At 36.9% G+C, this 19895-nt stretch overlaps 1 protein-coding gene across 5 annotated transcripts in view; it reads right to left on the reverse strand.

Moving 5' to 3' along the window:
- Positions 1 to 19895, reverse strand: part of RALGAPA1 (Ral GTPase activating protein catalytic subunit alpha 1) — a 129222-nt gene that overhangs the window by 105192 nt on the left and 4135 nt on the right. For all 5 annotated transcript variants that reach the window (XM_039704786.1, XM_039704785.1, XM_039704790.1 and 2 more), the window contains exons 2-10: positions 14307 to 14417; positions 13756 to 13805; positions 12288 to 12345; positions 11584 to 11627; positions 10539 to 10716; positions 8852 to 8967; positions 7334 to 7472; positions 1037 to 1245; positions 445 to 684 (exon numbers count right to left, since the gene is read on the reverse strand). In XM_039704786.1, the coding sequence (XP_039560720.1) occupies positions 445 to 684; positions 1037 to 1245; positions 7334 to 7472; positions 8852 to 8967; positions 10539 to 10716; positions 11584 to 11627; positions 12288 to 12345; positions 13756 to 13805; positions 14307 to 14417 (1145 nt within the window). The remainder of the gene's footprint in view (positions 1 to 444; positions 685 to 1036; positions 1246 to 7333; positions 7473 to 8851; positions 8968 to 10538; positions 10717 to 11583; positions 11628 to 12287; positions 12346 to 13755; positions 13806 to 14306; positions 14418 to 19895) is intronic.

The following is a 19895-nucleotide window of genomic DNA, read 5'->3' on the forward strand; positions in this document are numbered from 1 at the left end:
ACCTTTTATAGCCATCTGTCCTACTCTTCTGATGAACACTATCAAGGAAAGGACATTCGGATGCTCCTAAAACAGTTCTGTAACAGCTGCAGACTCCCACAGTAGGCTTCTGTTAATATGGTTGGCTGTGAGTTCTAATACCTACAGTGTTGATGTATGAAAAGATTAAACATTCCCGTCTATGGGGAACTGTGAAGTTCAAATTAAATGTTGTTAAACTGGTTGTTAAAGATATAAAATTAGAAAAATCAGAAACTAGGGGTATTCTACACAGAATGTATTTCAGAATGTTAGCTTCTTGATTTTTGAAGGCAGGATGACAGAAAAAACCTGTAACTTGGTACAACGTTCTGCTTAACAAGTGCTCTTGGAAGAAAACCACGACATGATAAAAATACACAATATAATAATCGAGATTCTTGCATTCTAAAGAGAGTTTTTTACCTGTCGAAAAATCTCAGTTAGAAAATTAACATTGTTTCTTTTAGAAGAGAAGACTTTACGGACAATTTCAATATCAGTTAAATGCTCTTCATCAATACTGCAGAGGCTGGAAGAACTTGGCTCTCTCTCTGTTAGAGTACTTGTATTAGAATGAGATTGTTCTGGTTCTGCATTTCTATCCTGCTTATCAGTACTGTCATTTTTGCTGTCCTCCCTTGAAGCCATGCTAGCAGCTGCTCTCTGAAAAAAAAAATTTAAAATATTCCATAGTTCATTTTTAGTACAGCAATAAATCAATACAATTAAGTAAAATTTAAATAACACAAAGAATTAAAAAACAAACAAACAAAAGGATTTATTGCATTTCAAGGCTTCTAATGTCCAGTTGATTAAAAGCAACTCACAAAATTTGAAAAAAGAAAGCAGCATTTGCAGGTCCTTTCAAACTGAATTACTAAAGATACAGTTTGTTTAGAAATTACTTTTTTTTTAACTTTTCATTAGTCATAATTATTGGAGGAGAGCATATTGCTGACATAACAATTAAACCAAAAACATGAAAACAAATATATTTTTGTGTATTTGGTTTTACCTGAATATTCTTTGGCACATTTTCACCTTCCATCCCAGGAATATGAGGTCCTGTATGAGGTTTTGGCTCAAGCCAGAAGGACACCAACCATCGAATGACAATAACACGAGCCTTAATGAAAGGTTCCTTTGTGCAATAGATTGCCTCATTGGTTTCAGCATCTTTCTTAACTATTACGTAGTGTGGCTTTGGTCTCATTTGTGGTATATCTGTACGAAAATACAACATTTTAAAAATACAGGCAGAGACAAAGATCTGCATAAGAAAGAAATCCTAGAACCATAACCAATACACATGAACTTTCAGTGGTGCAGTTTTGTTGCATTCACTGTTGCACCACTCATTCCAAGATGCACTGGAATGGATGCAACAGAGAAAATGTCAAGAACATGTAAGATGTCAAAATGTAAGACATCAAAACACTTGAATTTTCTCCTGAAGGGAGACAACATGTTAGTCCAAAATAAACTTATTTCTGCTATGCAGAACCTTTAATTTTTTATCTGAAAGTGATTTCTATAGCCTTACATTTTTGCTTACATTTTTTTTTCTATGTAAGTAAACATATTTCATTATCTTCAGGTTCTTTCAAACTATGTTATACTCAATATTTGAAGATAAACTTCAGCAAACTCACTTTAAATTTTCATTGCATACGACAAAGTCCCAAGAAGCAAAATAACTGTCAACTAGACTACAAGAAATCTACTTTCATATAAAACTAATATACTGACAAATCTAATCATGGCTACAGTGGGAGATATGTAATTCCAAAATGCAAATGCAATAAACACAGCCTCTTCTGGCCCTGCAAAAGGATAAAGATGAATAGAACAGAGAAATCCTGCTGCAAAGCCACATGAGCTTTGCAGCTTCACCTAGGGCCCAATTTGCACTGGCTAATTTTGCTGGACTTTGCTGCCAGACCACAGGCACGTACATGTTCCTATGACTTAGCTGCAAGATGACTCTGAGGCTTCTATACTGGCTTGTAGGGAATGTAATGAAGGATGCTCGGGGGCACATCAGCTGGCAGGAACTGTCATTGTCTGGGGACTAGAACTGACAACTCCATTTTCACCATCCCATGATGGTTCAGAACTGTTTAGCTTTTTTGGTTCTCTACTGGGCTAGAGTCATTGGTACTCCTGAATCTGCTTCAGAAAAAAAACATTACAGTACTTACCTCAATGTGGATGGAATTAACTTATGTGGTAAAAACACTACAAAGATGGGGGGACGCATGGATAGCATTTTTTAATTGTGCATTTTTCTGTGACTTAACACTGCAAAATGTCATTTCTGGGTTTTACAGCCCAAGACATGGTGCAGAATAGTTCTGCATTACCATCATCAACGATACTTTCATGTGCAAGTGACATTTCTCTGAAAGTGGTAACCACCATCAACCTGAATCAGCAATGATCCCTTTCATGTGCAAGTGACATTTCTCTGAAAGTGGTATGCCAACCCACCACAGACCTAGTCCTATAAGGGCAAATATGAGGTATACTCCAAAACAAAAAGAAGACAAATATTTGTGTGAGGACTGATTATAATATGTGCTGTCAGGACGCCCTGATGTTAGTGTTTCAGTATCGTGATTTCCATCTAGTGACAGCAAAAAAACCCCAGGAAATTCAAACTAAAACAAACACAAAATAAACGAAAATCCAAACAAAACAAAAAAACCAAACCTAACAAAAAGACAGAAGCATGGAAAAATGATGGTCCTATCCATAAACAGAGTGACAGGTTGAACAGAGACAGTTATGTCAGCACTGCCTTAACTCTTCGGTAGTCTGCAGTACATGAGCAAGAGAAGGTTTCCATGGTCTTACAGGCCAACCAGAAAGCAGTTAAAGGATACTAATGGTGAGAGTCAAAGAAGATTTTAAAAAGTCACACTGAACAATACAAAGGTATTCCCTGACTGTATCTTAAAGCAAAGTCAAGAGTTGTTTTAAAGGATCCTGTGGAACTTTGCCAGTTTATGATGTTAGAATCCAAGAGGGACAAATCTGGACAGCAGTGAAGAAATAATCAACTGTTGTCTAAGCCATTATATTATGACAGCCTTTTTAAGGCATCTAAAGTGCAACCAGCGTATCTGCCAGACTGCTGTAAAGATTTCCCTGTTACTATTACAAATACACAAGATCCAGCACCCACACTGAGGATATCCACACTGGTCTACCTCAGCGTCATTTTAAAAGCCACATACATAAGTAGTGATAGCCCCATCATGATGCTGCTAAACTGAGGAATGTTTCCTGTATGAACTTCAAAACTATATCCACACTTTTCAATGAAAGCATTATTTTTAAAGGAAAAACCCCATGATTCTTGCATACCATGTACCTAAGTACGTAACAAATGCACAGAATACTCTTTGACAAGTTTACAAATCGTTTATTTACTGCAAATAATAAAACTCCAGTACACTGTTTTCATTCTATGGAAAGCAACAGGTTAGTAAGAAAATTAAAAATTGAGGTATCTTAAACAAGCATGTGTAACAGTACAATCTGTGAAAAATAAAGCAAATGCCTGGTAGCACAGCATTTAAAGATGGAAAAGTCAGTTCTCTCTGATATTTATTAGCATTCAGCAGAGCACAAAGGCTGCAGTAATGGCAGTATTTTCAGAAGGACTAAACATGCAGTAAATGTGTTTTTGCAGCACACGGTCTCCTCCTTGTTTCATGATAACCTCTCAGAACATCCTCTTTCTATAACTTGTTTCAACTGCATTATGTGCTGCAGCTGCTTCTCAAATGTATCCTCCTTCCAGCTGTTTCTCAAATGTATCCTCCTTCCAGCTGTTTCGTGCATTTTCAAATTCTGTCCATCTTGAAAGAAGGTATCAAGTCTTCAGATGAGAACAGACATAAAACCAAAGCAAAACACAGCTTGTTAGATGGACTCAAACAGCACAAGAGTAAATATTCCCTTCCCCCAACTTTCCATTTTTTCTTTCTATTGTCTTTTGGGCTTTCCTCACCCCCTGCCCTTCCCCCTCTGGGAACCTGATGTGAGCTGATGACAAAAAGAAAAGGAAGCTGAAGGTGGTGGAAGACATACACAGGGTAGAAAGTGAACAGGCTAGCAAAAACACAATGCACACCTGTAAGCTTTGACCATGCCTAATTTTTAAGACAATAACGGGTTCATAAGGAGTGAAAAGCTAAAGAGAGCTGTACAACAGCCCACATTAGTGTCTCGCTGTAAATGAAGGAGCCTATCTAAATGGCTTGGAAATGGCACAGGAATGCACATTACTATGACAAAAGCAATGCCCCTGGAATATTACTGCTGTATCTGTAGCTCTTATTAAACAACTTCTAACTCAACCTCAACAGATATTTAACAAAGACTTTACAAACAAAATAAACATTAAGGCAAAAAAAAGGCCAAAAAAAAAATCAACCAAACTCTAAACAAAATCAAACCAAACTAAAAAAAAAAAACAAAAAAAAAAACCAAAAAACAAACCCTCAAAAAACAATCTCATGGGCTTTTCTAATGCTGTATTCCTCTTCTAAGTCTGCAATACTAAAGCCAGAATTTGGACCCACAATACTTGTAACAGGAATGCTGTAGGCAACATACTTATCAGGAAAGAAGGAATGAAATCTCAGTCCAGTATACTGTCTCCAGTAAAGCCCTGTATCAATGCTGGCTTACTGAAACTACTTTTCCAATTTGTACCTCACGATTTCTCCTAAATTAAACACTACACCAGTAGCATGAAAACTGTTCTTAGTAGCAGGCTCAGTGCCCAGGTTTGCCATGCCTTCTGCCTCAAGGCTGTAAATTAAGAACAAGCACAGGATGATTTTCAAATAGGTTGGGAAGATGCATGCCAGAGAAGAACATCTTCAAGGACAAGAAAATATTCAACTTACCAATGCTTATGTTGTTTTCATCACTGTTTTGTTCCGAAAATCCTCATTATAGTTGCTCACTGTGCACAGTCTAAGGCACTCACAGTAATTCTTGGGATCTGTGCACATTTCTTCTTGTTTCCCATTGTCCTCTTCTTTACTAAGGCCTTGGAAGTTTCTTGTTTACCATTCACAGAAAAACAGAGGACTACAGTAACACTTCTGTGGAAGACTCAATCAAGATCTTCACAGAAAGATAAAAACAGCATTTCCATATTTCTTGTTCCGGAGCATCAAGCAACAGCAGGTTTGCTTTCTCAGCACTGCTTACTGTCCCTCTTGTAGCTATTTTATCACTCAACCTCTTCAGCATCTGCGCAATAACTCTTATTCTACTGTTACTTATGGCTGTATTTATACTGGTTCTTCTCCTGTAGATGAGAAAGCCCGGTGTTTGTCTTTCCCAAGAGAACATGGCTTTGACACAACCATGTCTCAAATCTAAATAAATGTACATGGACCAGAAGAAGCTAAGACCTTTTCAACAAACTTCCCCAACAGCCTAATTTTAGAATATGGAATTGTGTCTGGAGATCACTACTCTGGAGACTCTTTCTGAGATGCTGCATCAACAGATAAGAGGAATGATGATGTGACTGTATGACTCAAGTGATGAAATGGTAATTTAAAGTCTGTGTACAAGGTATTGCTTTGCAAAGAGGAGTCTTGAATTCCGTTGGCCTACAACCAACATGTGTATGGGTGCATGCAAACCCGAGAGAACAAAATCAAGATTTGCAAACAACATTCTGGCTTAAAATGGGCTAAAAACACTAAGTAAAACTCAGGTTTGCTTAGAAAACACTGAATATTTCACTCTTTATATGGAAAGATACATTCTAGTACCATCAGCTTTGAAGACTGTGCTAAACCCTAGCTTCTTTTTTCCCACTGCAAGCTCTTGATAAAATGCAGTTGGCACAAAAACCTCACTTTTCCCTGTCATAAATTTGAACAAGCACTGTATAATCCAAACACTTTGATTCTGTTCAGATAAAACCAACACGTCCAAAGAAGAGCACACTAACACCTTTTATTATGGCAGAAGTAGTTTCTCTTCAGAGCACAACTGAGATCAGCAACGGTTACATTAGAGAAAGGTTTTACAAGAACATTTAATTGACTTCATTCAGGTTAACAGAGCAAGATTGACTCTAATGAAAGGGTCAGAGGCCTCCACAAACAAAGAACTCAAAATCATAAACAGGAATCTTAACATGTTCTTTCTTGGCAAATACTTTTGGAGAATGCCCTTCATGGGCAACATGACTCAAAACTGAACATTGCTTTGTTATATTGTCTTTTTAAGAGTTAGAAAGCACAATTACTTGTCTCAAACATTGCTAAGGCCACAGAAGGGAGGAATTTGTGACAGGAAGGTGCTAATTCCAGGCCTGACAGAGGCAAGATCTGGTTAGCACATGCTAGTTATCACACTCCCTCTGTGACAGACTGTGTGACAAGAAGCACCTGCTTATATGCATATCACTGGTCAGAGAAGTATCATCCCAAGTTATGGCATGGCGTCATCTGTGGCCACCAATGGCCACCAAAGCTCCCCCAAATACACCCCCTGTGGACACCTGGAACCTGGACTGTTATAAGCAGTACTGCTGTCCAGGTGTTAGGACCTAGGGAGAAGTTTTACAAAGCTTAGGAAGAACGATGTATTAGGAAGAACGATAATGGATACAAAGAATGCAGAATTTAGGGGCCATAAGAACATTTGGCAGAAGATATGGAAGAAATTATTAAAACCATCTCAGCAATTCTGATGAAATCAGTTCCAGCTGGGTAAAAGGTAATTCCACAGTGCATCACCAACCTAAGAAACCCACCATCCCAAAAGGAGAAAGACTGAACAAGCAAACTAATTACCATACCATGCATTTAACCAATAGAAGATGGTTAATTAATAAGAGAACTCTAATTAATAAGAGAACTATATTACTTGTTGCCAATAAGCAATAATTCCTTTGTTTTTAAAATGTATAAATACTGAAAAGATTTGACTGTGGACACAGCACGCCTTTCAGCACAGAAGTTACTAACAGATGAACAAACCAGGACCCGCACCCCAACACCAAGCCCAGGGTGAAGGCCCAACAAGACCCCTCTGGATCCATGGGTGGTGACCAGCTTCTGCTTCCACTCTTTCTCTCTCCTTTTCTCTCTCTCCCTCTCCCTCTGTCTTTCTTTCCCCATGCAATCAGTGCTACAAAAAAACGTCAGTACTGTTGAACCAGCATTTGGTCCTGTTGTCACCTTAATTTGGGCAGAGGCATCTCTCACTAATCAGATCATAACATTAGACAAAATGTAATGATTTTATCAGCTGTGTTCACACTTACCAAGTATAGGGTTATACAAGCTGGTCTCCTTACAGATGTTTGGGAAAATAGAAGGTAAGTAGTATTTCTTAAAATTTGAGAATAAAAATGAAAATCCCTTTTCCTGGTTTTCCTTGTTCTTCCATTCTAAACTCTTAACCTTAAAACAAGAATTTGGACACAGTAAATATCTACAAGTAGAAGAAACAGGTAACTGATGAAATGCCCTCTTTTTAAGTTATTTCTTAGAAAAATGATCATATACATTTTAATAAACAGTTTTAGAAAGATGAAACAGAAACTAGCTGGGAAATGTCAATGAAACAAAGACCATTCTCTTCCAAAATATTTTTTCAAAATGAACTTGAACACATAAAATACTGAAACCAACAGAAATACACTTGCTTTTGCAGTGATCTTGTCAAAGCAGGGAGCATGCCCAAATTGACTGGCTTTAATGAAATGGTTTTTATATTTCAAAATGTTTAATTAAAAAAGAGTAACTATCCATGCCATTCAAAATATTTCTTTGACAAATTCTATTAAGACATTTTGACTTACAAGTGCCCATATAATCATTACAATAGGTATTTGGATTCATTTGTGTAATTGGTGACATCAAACATTTTTCAACCACAAGCAGCAGAAGGTACAACTTTGAAGTTCAGTTACACAAATGTACTTTCATGGATTGTGAGTGCTAAGCATTCCTCTTTATGAAATGTTTTCCTACATGGTAAGTAGTACCAAGCATGGTAAGTGATCCTCAAGAAATACAACATGAGAATCCATCTTCCTGCAGAGCTAGGTAATCTACCAAGACCATCATAAATAATATAAAGGAAGACTCCCTTATCTATGTTTTCCCCTTTCCCCTCTGCCCAAGTGTGAAGAAAAACTTATAGGTACCCAACTGGGTTCTGAGGGACAAGTCTGACCCAGAAGGCAGGACCAGCAACACCTACCATGTCATGCAGCACATGACAGCACAGCAGGCTCAGAAGCAGCATGTGCTAACTGGCCAGCAAATCAATTACATAACATGTAACAGCTGAGCCACAGTTTTTGACAGAAGATGTTGCTGTGCTCCATACTGGCTGAGATCATAGAATTGTCAAACTCCAAAGGGAAGAACATGATGTGTCTGAATTGCACACCATAGACTAAATACTCATTCAACTCTTCATTTTCTGCACACAGTTCATCCACTGGTTGAAGACAACTGGACAGGAAAGGGAAGATAAAAATGAGCGGGGAGCTGAAATCAGTATTGCTAGAAGTGACTGACAAGTCTTGTTTTGCCTCCATGCCACAATCTGATGGAAGATCCTGTGGTAAAAGATCTAGGAATCTTCACACAGAAGACAAGGGAATATTTTTCTAGAAGAATTTGCTTTTTATAAAAAAGGGAGTGGCAAGGAAGGATTCTTCAAAACATTTTTATATGTATTTGCAGTCCTACAAGTAAAAAACTTACTGTAAAGAACAAAGATGTGTTAATTGTTTCACACTTGTTTGCTTGAAAACTATGGAGCATACCTGAATTACCATGTATTTCAAAAGTGCTTCTAAAAAATAGCTTGTTAAATCTTCTTGTCCTTTATCTCCTGATTGCGGAGGAACAAGCGGAGTGATTTCTTCTATAGTCACTTGAGCTATTTAAAGAAAAAACAGAAGTACATTTAACATTTAGACCATTTCTTCTCATGCGCAAACATCTACGAAGTTATGAAAGTAGAAATGCGCTGCGGCAGCAGAGACAGTTTACAGGTAAAATAGTCCACCCATAGATTAATGAAAATCAAGAAATTTTAACTTCTAAACCACCATGGATCTAATTTCTTACATATAGAAAAAGCACAGCAGACAATAAGTAGGTCTCCTCTATGCACTTTTGGAACCTACCTGCCAAACCCAAATTTTTTAAAATTTCGTTTGGAATTTATGCAAACAATAGTGTAACACTTATGCTACACAAATGCCAAATCTTTACATCTTTCACCATTTAGCAGCTGATCAGTTACATTTCCTTTAAGTTTTACTATCTGTGTCCTTCTTTGCCTCTGCAGTGAAGCTAGTTCAGAGTCGATTTTTCTCTTGTTCCTGTAGTTATACGTTCACCTTTCAATCTTTGCACTCTGAATTTCTTTGCACTCCGAATTTCACAAGATAACTCCAAAAAGGCCTTAAGTAGGTAGCAAAATTTTACTTGCAGAGCTATCCTGCCATGAAATTAATCTGCTGTGTTCCAGCAAATTTAATTACTAGTCATGGAGATGCTGCTTTCCTCTACAAGCAATAAAATACTCAAATACTAAGAGAAGATGGAAAGAAGGCAAATCACAACATTCAGGGGAAAAAGTGTTCAAGTTTTTAATCCCATTTATGTGAATGCATAGTTTGCAGTTACATTCAAAGACCCCATCCAATTGCAAGTCATCAATAAATGAGCTTCAAATCCCACTGTCAAGAATAAATTGAGTTAGAAGGCACTTAATACTAGAGTGTACAAAGGAAAAACTGTCCTAAGAATCACCTTAAGAGAAAAATCATCCTCACTCTATTGATTAGAGCCAAAATAATGACCTTACCATTAAAAAAAACCAACCAAACAAAACCTCACAAAGTATAAAAACCTCATCTCAGAATGCTCAAGCTTTTACACTCATGCAAACCTTTAAGACCTCAAGTTTTGCAATTTACAAGGTTTATTTCTTTTTGAAGATTCCAAGTTGCAAGAATACCACAACTTTAATTACCTGGTCATACACAGACACATTTGTCCTTACACATTGGCCTAACAACCACTCATTCTCTTGAAGGCCACACCAAAAACATCTTTGCTCAGCCTGCTCCCTGGAGGACAAACAAAGCCAGTGCAAGTGTTCAACACAAGCAGAATTCACCTGTGCAAGTTTGCAGTAGATGCAGGATTCTCTTCCAATTTTTAAGAATTACACACAATTGGTCAGTTTATTTTCACCACTATGCATTAAGTTACAATAACCTACCTGCAGGGAAAACCCCAACAACCACAAAAAACAACTAATTCTGAACAACAACAAAAAAGACAGAAATTGCTACACAAGAACACCTGACAAACTGCTAAGGAACTCAGCTCCATTATCTCCCTGGGTATGTATGTGTATCAGTTACTTCAACTTGCCTCGTCTGTGACAAGATATGAATTATGTTGAGAATTGAGGAATATTACCAAATTACTTACTTTCTTGGACATTAAGGGGAGGGTTAATGAGATTATCTAGTGTTCGGGGGCCATATTCAGACTGTGGTGATGAAAATCCAGGAATCAAGCAAGAAAACATCCATAATTGTTCTCTACTACAGTTATTCTGAAGTGCTTGCATCCACAAAAGAAAGAGACGCACACCCTCTCGACGTATCTTAAAAGAAAAAAAAATGGAATAAGTTATCTTGTGCCAGAACAAACAAAAAACCACTTGTCCTGAAGGAAGAAAAGGAGAGATAAAAAAAATGAGGACAGACAGTATGACCCCCAGCAATCAGCAGAGCAAAACTAACACATCTGCTGCTCCTGATGAAATGCAAGGGTAAGCCTGGCACCTTCACTGCTGTTTGCCTCAAAGAATTTCTCACAGGGGTTTCTCTGAAAGAAGAGGAAGAAAACCAACAGGTCTTATCACTTGCTTGACTGCACCACTGCAAGATGCCACATGAATTTTTCAGAAAATACAAAGACCAGCATAAAATTTCTAAATATGTTCATTAATTATAATAACTGAGTGAGCTCTCAGAAAGGCCAATTCTTCCTTCTTCCATTTCTCCTTGAAAAAAGGTAGAGTCCTAGAGCACTCCCTTCCTGGCTCTCATACTGGAGAATTTCAGTACCAGAGAAGCCTGCAGGTGCTTTACAGAGGAGTGGTGCAGCTGTTTTGTCCCAACCATTTAAATTACTCTATCCACCAGCAGGCCTCCCTAGCACAGATAATCTTCCACTTCCAAGGTAGCCTGAGCCCCAAAATCAGCCTCCTTGTCCTAACAATGAACAGTTAATACTTACTACTTTGTTAATGCAAAATCCTTTAAACCGCTGGCTACACTATATGAACACATTACTACTGTAAGTAGTTTTACTGAGATAAAGCTGATGATTTGGAGTACTTCTTCCATGATACACAAGTCATGATCTAGCTCTCATTCCTGGGTTTTTACTGTAAAAATTTACCCTTATGTTCCTATTTCTATTTTTAAGTATTGTAGACAAAATTGCATGCAACTTTTTGCGGTACCTTTAATGAATTTCCAGTGTGAAGAAGCTTCTTTAAAATCAACCCTAAAAAAAAAGGAGAAAAAAATTATTTGCTTTTATTCTTTCTACATTAAATAAAATGTCAGAGTTCTCGGTCAGACTTGATAGCCACTTTTAAACAAGTCCTTGGCACTCTCCAATTTAATCTTGGTGACCTTGATACCTTCAAGCAACTGACTCAATGCCAGAAGGAAAAACAAAATCAAGTATCACCTTTCACAGCCTACTCATAGAATATTTTTCCCCAAAAACTTTTGAGATGTCAACATTAAAAGTAAATCAAGTCATCACAATGCATAAAATCAGCATTCCCTATTTACAAACATCTCATGCCAGTTTTGAAATGTATTATTAAGAGAAAGAAAATAAGGAAAAAATATTTATAACTCCAAACTTTTCACCTGTCCTTGTTCTTTCTCAGCCACTCTTCTATTTCTATATTCCCAGATATAAATCTATACAGAAGAGTATTCATTACATTGGCAGAGGTTTTTGTCTGTTTTTTTTTTCTTTTTCTTTTTTATTTTCCTTCACCTAACTTGCAAAATTCTCTGGACCATAACCCCTGTTAAGCCACTTAAACTTTAAGGAAATGAGTGGCATAGTAGCCACTAATTGGTAGCTACTAATAAAAAGTAAAATGAAATGGAGAGGGAAAGGGAGAGAGAAAGAAAATAAACTTACCAATACTATGAAATTGCCACCTTTGATGTATCCTTTCAGGAAGGAGTTGTAAAATTTTCTAAAAAAAACAGAATCCAAGGATGTATGTTGCAGATATCACTCTTGAAAGACCAAACAGCCCTTTCATAAGGCTACAGATCAGAAGCTGAAGCACCAACTTAGAAAATTCCCACAATGTTTTCTTTGGAAGCATTGTTGTCCTTTCAAGGTGACCCCATTCCTACTGTTAAGAAGCCCAAAGGCTCTGACAGCCTGTCTGTAAGTCCTGCACTGGAGACTTCAGATGTTACTTCAGGTCATCTGGCTCCACTTCCCCTCTGACAGACACTACTGCTTACAGCATAGGGAATGGAATGGGACCAGGGTCTGTCTCAGCTGCTCTGGCTCACAACAGATTGCATTAAGTTATTCCACTTTCTAACGCCTTCAGGTAGGATGTTCAGCTGTCTGCTTGCCTCTGTGGCACAAGCAAACATGTGCTTCAGCCTTCTCCACCGAGGGGTAATAAACCCTCATTTTTACTAAAGCAAAACAGTGAAGAAAAGACTTCTACAAATGGAATGATCATCTCCAGAAACAAGAAACAGAGCATAGTTAGTAATTCCAAAACTACCATGTAAGACTTGCAACATTTACACTAGAGGCATTTGCAACTTGTAAATAACCTGATTTTTCCTGGCTGTGGCCCTCCAGCATACCATGCAAGTGCTTCCAAAGCACAGATCACCTAATATTCCTTTATGCAGAAACTAGTGAACAAATGAACCAGCTCTTTTTCACATTTACCAATGTACCTCACTAACAAATAAATAACACCTGAATTTGTACTCAACCATGTGATAAGCTTCGATCACCTTTTAGCTTTGCATATTTTTAAGAAACACAATCCTTGCTCTATAATTAGAAGCCTCCATCAAAAAGGAGAGACAAAAACTTCTAAGGTATTTCTAAACTACAGTGTCTGCTTAGAAATGTTCTCATTTTATTAAATTATTTCATTAGTGTCTAATGCATCTTAATTAAGTCAATATACGCTTTGGGAAAAAATACAGTGAAATGCAATTTTCAAATAATTAATATTTTTTTAAATAAGGAATTTTTTTAAAAGGATCTATAAACAAATTCTGCAGTAGCAATCTATTATGAGAAAAATCAAAGATAACATGCAATCAAAAGGTCAAAACCATCATGAGTAAACAGAGATCACCTTTCTATGAATTTCAATGTGTATAACACATGATGGGGAAATACCACCACCAAAAAGTAATCAACTATCTAGAGACACAAAAACATCTTTTTCCAGTTTAGACATCTTGCAAAACCACAAGTCATATTTTTATTTTTAAAACAAAGCACACAAATTCAGCTCTATGCAGAAGTAAGACAGAATGAAGTTAAATGCAAAGTGTATTTACAGATGACTGTAGAATAACAGGACTCGAAGCAAAAAATATTGAAAATATCTTACCTCAAAAATAAAAAGAATAGAATCCAATTCTTCTCTCTGAGACTTGTGACCTAGTTGCAAAAATAAATAGGTAAAACAGTTAAATATAAATAGAAGATCACTTTCATTATCAAAACAAAGATCCTTAAGTGTGTTTATACAACCATAACTTTGCACTGCTTCTACAAGTAAAAATTATACTCCACAAATACAGTTTATAGCAGCTACAATTTGCATAACTTCCTACTGTGGCATCCACAACTGGGAGAGATTAAGTTACACAATATCTTGTTAAAGAATAATTCTGCAGAATACTATGTATAACACATTAAGAATCCTCACTTTGCAACAGGGCAAACACAGACATCAGAGAACAAATACTTTTTGCTCACCTCCACTGAATGCATATCTCACTGCTTTGCCTTCATTTGCAAAGCTAGTTCTTAGACATAGTTCTGCATGGTTGATGTTGTCATTTGTGACCACACAGAGCTTTATTTATAGCACCCTGCTTTATTTCATAACAAAGGCACAAGCATCAAGACAAAAAGAGTTCTGTCTGAAATGCTTACCTTTTTGTTTAAGGCCCACTTCAATAGTCACAAAGTTTTCAAAGAACACATAATATATATGCGAAAAATGTAGATCAAAAAACTGTTTGAGATCAATTGATTCTGCATTGTCTGAAAAACAGAACAGAACATTATTTATATTTATTTCAAATATTCAGAGTCAACCACTATACACCATTATCCAGCAGTAAGAACTGAAGATATTTAAAAGAAAAATTATTGGTTTTTCAAATAAATAACTAAATAATTAAATAAATAATTCACTCTTTACTCTGAGACTAATGAAATTCAGTATGGCATGCCGTCAGTGCCTAGTGAATTTTAGAATGGCAAGCAGCATCTTCTTGCACACCCATTGTTTGCATGATAGTAATGCCAACAAATGCTAATCATGAACCCTAATTCCATCAGGACTAGCACTGTACAGATGAATCTGCTTTCAATTGTTAATTTAATAGAAAGAAAGCTCGTGACACTGCCAAAACTCTGCAACAGAAAGACCATCACAATCTCCAACTGTCATTACTAAGCACAACTAAGCTTACTAAACAAAGTGGAAGAAGGATGTTAAGTGAGGAACACATCTGCTCTGCTGATAGATAATCTGGGAGGATGCAAACAGCAGCACTGGATTCCACTGTTGCCTTCTTATTCCCTCCAAGGTCCAAGATGCACTTTGCTTTCTAGTCTGGCTTAGTCCCTCACATTCTTTTGATTGTGTGGTCCAGGGAAATCAGAAGATGGGATCTCAGGGATACCCTGAGGCAGAAACATCACTTTAAATATAGGGGAATGTGCTTTCTTGTGTATCCCAGGAAGCTTTCCAGACTCTCTTCCTTAACCCTCTAGATGGTTTTCTGCAAATTCCTGACAAATAAATACACAGAAATATCCAGATTAATTTTAAAGTGATCATTTTAAACAATCAAGCCTTAGTACAGACTGTCTAGACACTCCCTGTCCTGTTATTCAACTACATAAGACTTGAGAAACTAGGTGGACAAAACAATACCATGGAAGCACAGAGGAACAGGAAGACAGCATTTTAAATGACAAAACACTCCTCATTCAGAATACTGATGTGTAACAAACAAAAGCAAAACATGAAGAAAGGTGAGTCAAACAAAACCTTTATACCCATTCACCAGCTGTATACACTGAAACACCCTCTTTCACTGTCTTCTAAAGAAAAGCTCCTTCTAATTCTGTATTGGATCACAGAGTTTTTAACCCTTTTTAGAATGACATCAATCTTTATTATCTCACATGACTGGATATACAAATGGTAGAGTATAAAGTCAGGAACAATGAACTGAAAGGATGGCCAAAAGCATGGCTTATTTTCAGTTATATTTTCTTATACAGCTCTAAAGGACTATTAACTCAATTTTCACACAAGTTTTGCTAAAAAAGTTTCCAGCACAGCTTTAACTTTTGCTGTATCACAGCATTCTGCCAACATCTTGCATAATGAGTGCAGTAGAGCCAGGGTGCTCTTGGAGCAGATAGTGTTATATCAGCATCCAAGATCAACTCTTAAGCAAGGCAGCTCATTTCACAGCTATGTCTGTACTGAACACAATCCACACCACTAATGCATGGAGAGATTACTGTACCATTAAAACTTCCAGTTATATGCTGCTGTTACAGCTTCCTTCCTTAAGTAAGGATTTGGGTTTTTACCTAATGTCTCTAAAATATTCAGTTTACCTCTATACTTGTTATCAGCTAAAAAAAAGCAGCTCCTCGATTTTCACGTCACAACCATTTTCTCCAACACCATCTCACTGCCTCTTCTCTATGCTCTCTCAAAGTATCATGCATGCTGCATAGATGTAAAAGTCCTTTCCTCCACAAGAAGCATATCCTTTTCAGACAGCCCTGAACTGAGAATCTGCAGGAAGTTGCTCCCCTGCTTTGGCTACTTAAGTATTTTGTCTTTTTAAGAAGAGAGACATAGCCTTTTTTTAATGTGAAATGGGATTAAACAGAAACAGGCTTTCCTCTACAATTTCCAGTGCATTCCTATTTTTTAATTTTAAACAAAAGCACTTTATATTCTCCTACCACAGATCATGTAACTAACACAAACTAATGTACTCCTTGTGTTCTCACTTATGTCCAGACTGGGAGGAGGGAAGGATGCAGAAATAGATCTGGCACCACATGAAGCAGTTAGAAAAGCTCCTCAGAACGTGAAAGGGAAAAATGGGATTCCAAAGGGAGGTAAAAACTGAAGTTTCTACTGTACAAAGCATAGTTTCAGTACACTAAAATCCAGATTTTTAGCATTTCATGAAAGCTGTTTGTCAAGAAAATTAAGTTTTCTTCATGCTTTACAACAGCAAGAAATATAGATCTTTGCTGTTTTTTCCTTAACAATTTTCTGTAATTTAAAAACTGGTACAAATCTGATCTCCATACTAACTCTGTGTTCAAGGGTGCTTTGTTTTGTTTTAAGTTTAACATTTTAATTGTTTACCTTTAAAGTTCTGTCCTTTGCAGAGAAGTACTAGCTTACTTGCTTTACAATATTTTATTTTCACACTGTATTGTGTCTCTTTTTGCTTACATGTCATTTTCTCATTGAAACAAACCCTGCCAAAACAGATTTTAGACATATATTTAAACTCTTCTGAAAAGAATTTTCATCAGTTCACACTGCATTGCAGAAATTAAATAAAATAGTCTGTATCATTAGAGATTAAGTTGTGGCTAATTTTATGTTCTATTTTAAAGAGTTTTAGAATGCAATACTATGTTTATAAGTGAAATTGTGAGAGCACTGATTATAATGAAAACATTATCCTGTCTAATTCCAAGACTTGCTGGCTTTTAAGTCACTTTCCCTTGCCCTTACCAAAACCCTAACTGACAACTGCAGCAAACAATGACCTGGAAGACAGCCAGGATTCTGGATCTATTTCTGTAAAGCCAAGGCCTGCTGTGGACTGACACAGTATCAGCCCATATAACAAACTGGTGCCACCACAAAGCAAAGCTTTCCATGTTCTCAATGGATATAATCAAACCTATTAATTCTTAATTCTCCATGGTGAAATATTTAAGGGTTTCTTTAGAATAAAACAGTAGAGAGATTTGGTTACATAAGGACTATCTCGAATAGAAAAGAATGTAACTGAGAAAGGTTAAGTGGAAAATCTCGGGAACTAACTGGTGGCTCTGGCATAGTTAACAGACTGCCAAAGTGAAAGAGCCCTGATAACACACCACAAATGCAAATCTATTACACAAAGGCTTCACATTAGCCCTTACTGTTTCAGATCTAACCAACAGCTATTTAGCAAAAGCATTTTTTTAAAAAAAGTAATTTCGTCAAAAATATATTCTTGAAGGTTTTGGTACTGAAAAAGGAATGTAACTTAAAGAAATCTTCTAATGGGCTTCTATTTTGCATCAGACAAGTCTGAACTCCTGATCACAATCTTTTAGATACAAATGGAAAAAAAACCCCACAAATTAATAGGTCGGTTAACAAAACCAATGAACATCATCTGCATACAGACTGGTACAACACCAGTGCCCTACAGGAATGAGCAGAAGCAGCTGCCAGCTTCCCAAGCAAATTCTCTAACTTGCAGACTCAGTTACACTAGTAAACTTAAGGAATCCCCAACAATTCACACATGTTCCAGAACTTAAGCTTTTATTTAAGCAACTTCGAACACTTCCACAGTAATGCACATATTTCCATCCAAACTGTCAAAGCTAAACCCACACAGACCTTTCCTTTGCAACCAAGTGGTCAGAGCCTCCCTTTTGTCTGCCCTGGAGCTTTGATCTGGCTCCAGCCCTCAGCCCTGCAGTTCAGCAGCCCTTGCCACTGCTGAACTCTGCAAGTCGAGTGTAACATTAGCCAAAATACTAAAGCAGAGCAAATCTTCCCCCTCTGCTCCTGACCAAAACATGTTCAGGGTTAATTCAAGAGTGACAGAACATGAAGCCCGAGTCCTTACACTTCATGCAATCCACATCCAGCTCCCTGAGCAGTGACATGTTCTCTGCAGTTAGACAAAAAAAAATCTACGACTCCTGCAAAAAAATCCCCAAAACCTTGCACATCCACCGGAACTCCAGGTAGCTACTTTTGTTGTAGCTCCCCATTTGCTGTCACTTTAACAATGATAAAACATTTTTCATTTATGACTGAAATTGATGATGTGCAACACCAATGAATGCCATCCAGCTGAAGCATTAGGGCTAACTGCCAGTGAAACAGATTTCTTAAATTAAAATCCCTTTAAATAAATGCAATCTTTGTTTAAGTGTATTGTTTAATATTAAACAATATATCAGAATGAATGTCCAATGCAGTCCATTTCAGTCTGTCCAATGTAATTTGACTTCTCCCTTTCAAAGACTATTTACATGAGATGTCCAGCACTAACCAATCACCAAGAAAACAAAACAAATAATAACATAAACTCCCTACACTTTAGTTACTCTGTTTTCTCGCATTTTGCAAGTATTCTCTCCATGGTTCCAGAGATAAAAGAAGTATAGTTTGAGATATCAGATGGAAATAAAATAATTCACGAGACACAATGTATTTCCTTTTTCTTTACTTTGGATTAACAGATTGCAAGCCTGTATCTTCTACTCTACAACACAAAAAGTGAAAAGGGAGAGATGAAAAAAAAAACAATCCAAGAAGAAAGCAAGTATCTTAAGAATTCAGCCCTATAAGAAAATTTTATACACATAGATTTATTTGATTAACTTGCACGCAGTAGGATGTTACAAAAATCATCAAATATTTAGAGATTTTAGCTTTAAAAAAATACATACATTTCCAAATTCAGACTGAATCTTCAAATTCAACAGGTTTAATCAAACACCAACATACTGAATAACAAAATGAAAAGTCAATATTGTTAAAGTATAACCTTATGAAGGTTAACATATTTAGCTGTCTTAATTATTTGTAGAATGCTCAAAGCTCTGTTTTAGCAAAAGGACATATAAACCCAGCTCTGATGTCTGAGAGATTACTAGCACAAACTTTTATAAAATTACCATTTAAAAATCATAGAATTTTAGTTTGATGTTGAAATCTGATGAAACAGAGCATATATATAAGAAGAATGCAATATTATTTCCACTTTAATGACCCTAAAAAATTGCAATTAGCTGCTAATTGACTGGGATTGCTAATATATATATATGTATATATATATATGTAGAAATATTTTTTCTGGAAATCATTGTACAGGCAATAGCTAACTCTGTAAGGTACACAATGTGCCTCCCTTCCACCAGCTCGAGAAGCCCCAGTGATCACACCTGCAGCACTGCAGCCTTCCTTCCAGCAAGGCCCCGCTGCTGCCACACAGACCCAAGGGAATCCCCTTGGACATTCCCGGTCAGGGTTCGGATGCTCCAGCTACTGCAGTCACACACAGTAAACACAGCTGTCACAGCATTTCCAGCACACAGGAAGACAAGACAGCAGAGCAGTTTGCTAAAAACTCAGACATTGACCAAATCAGCACCAGGGAACTGTATGAGACTCTCAGGCACTTCCCAGAACTGAGAAGAAAAAAACCAAATGGAGCAAGGTGGGGTAAA

The sequence above is a fragment of the Passer montanus genome, unplaced genomic scaffold (assembly GCF_014805655.1).
Source record: "Passer montanus isolate IOZ18808 unplaced genomic scaffold, ASM1480565v1 scaffold18, whole genome shotgun sequence".
Classification (NCBI taxonomy): Eukaryota; Metazoa; Chordata; class Aves; order Passeriformes; family Passeridae; genus Passer; species Passer montanus.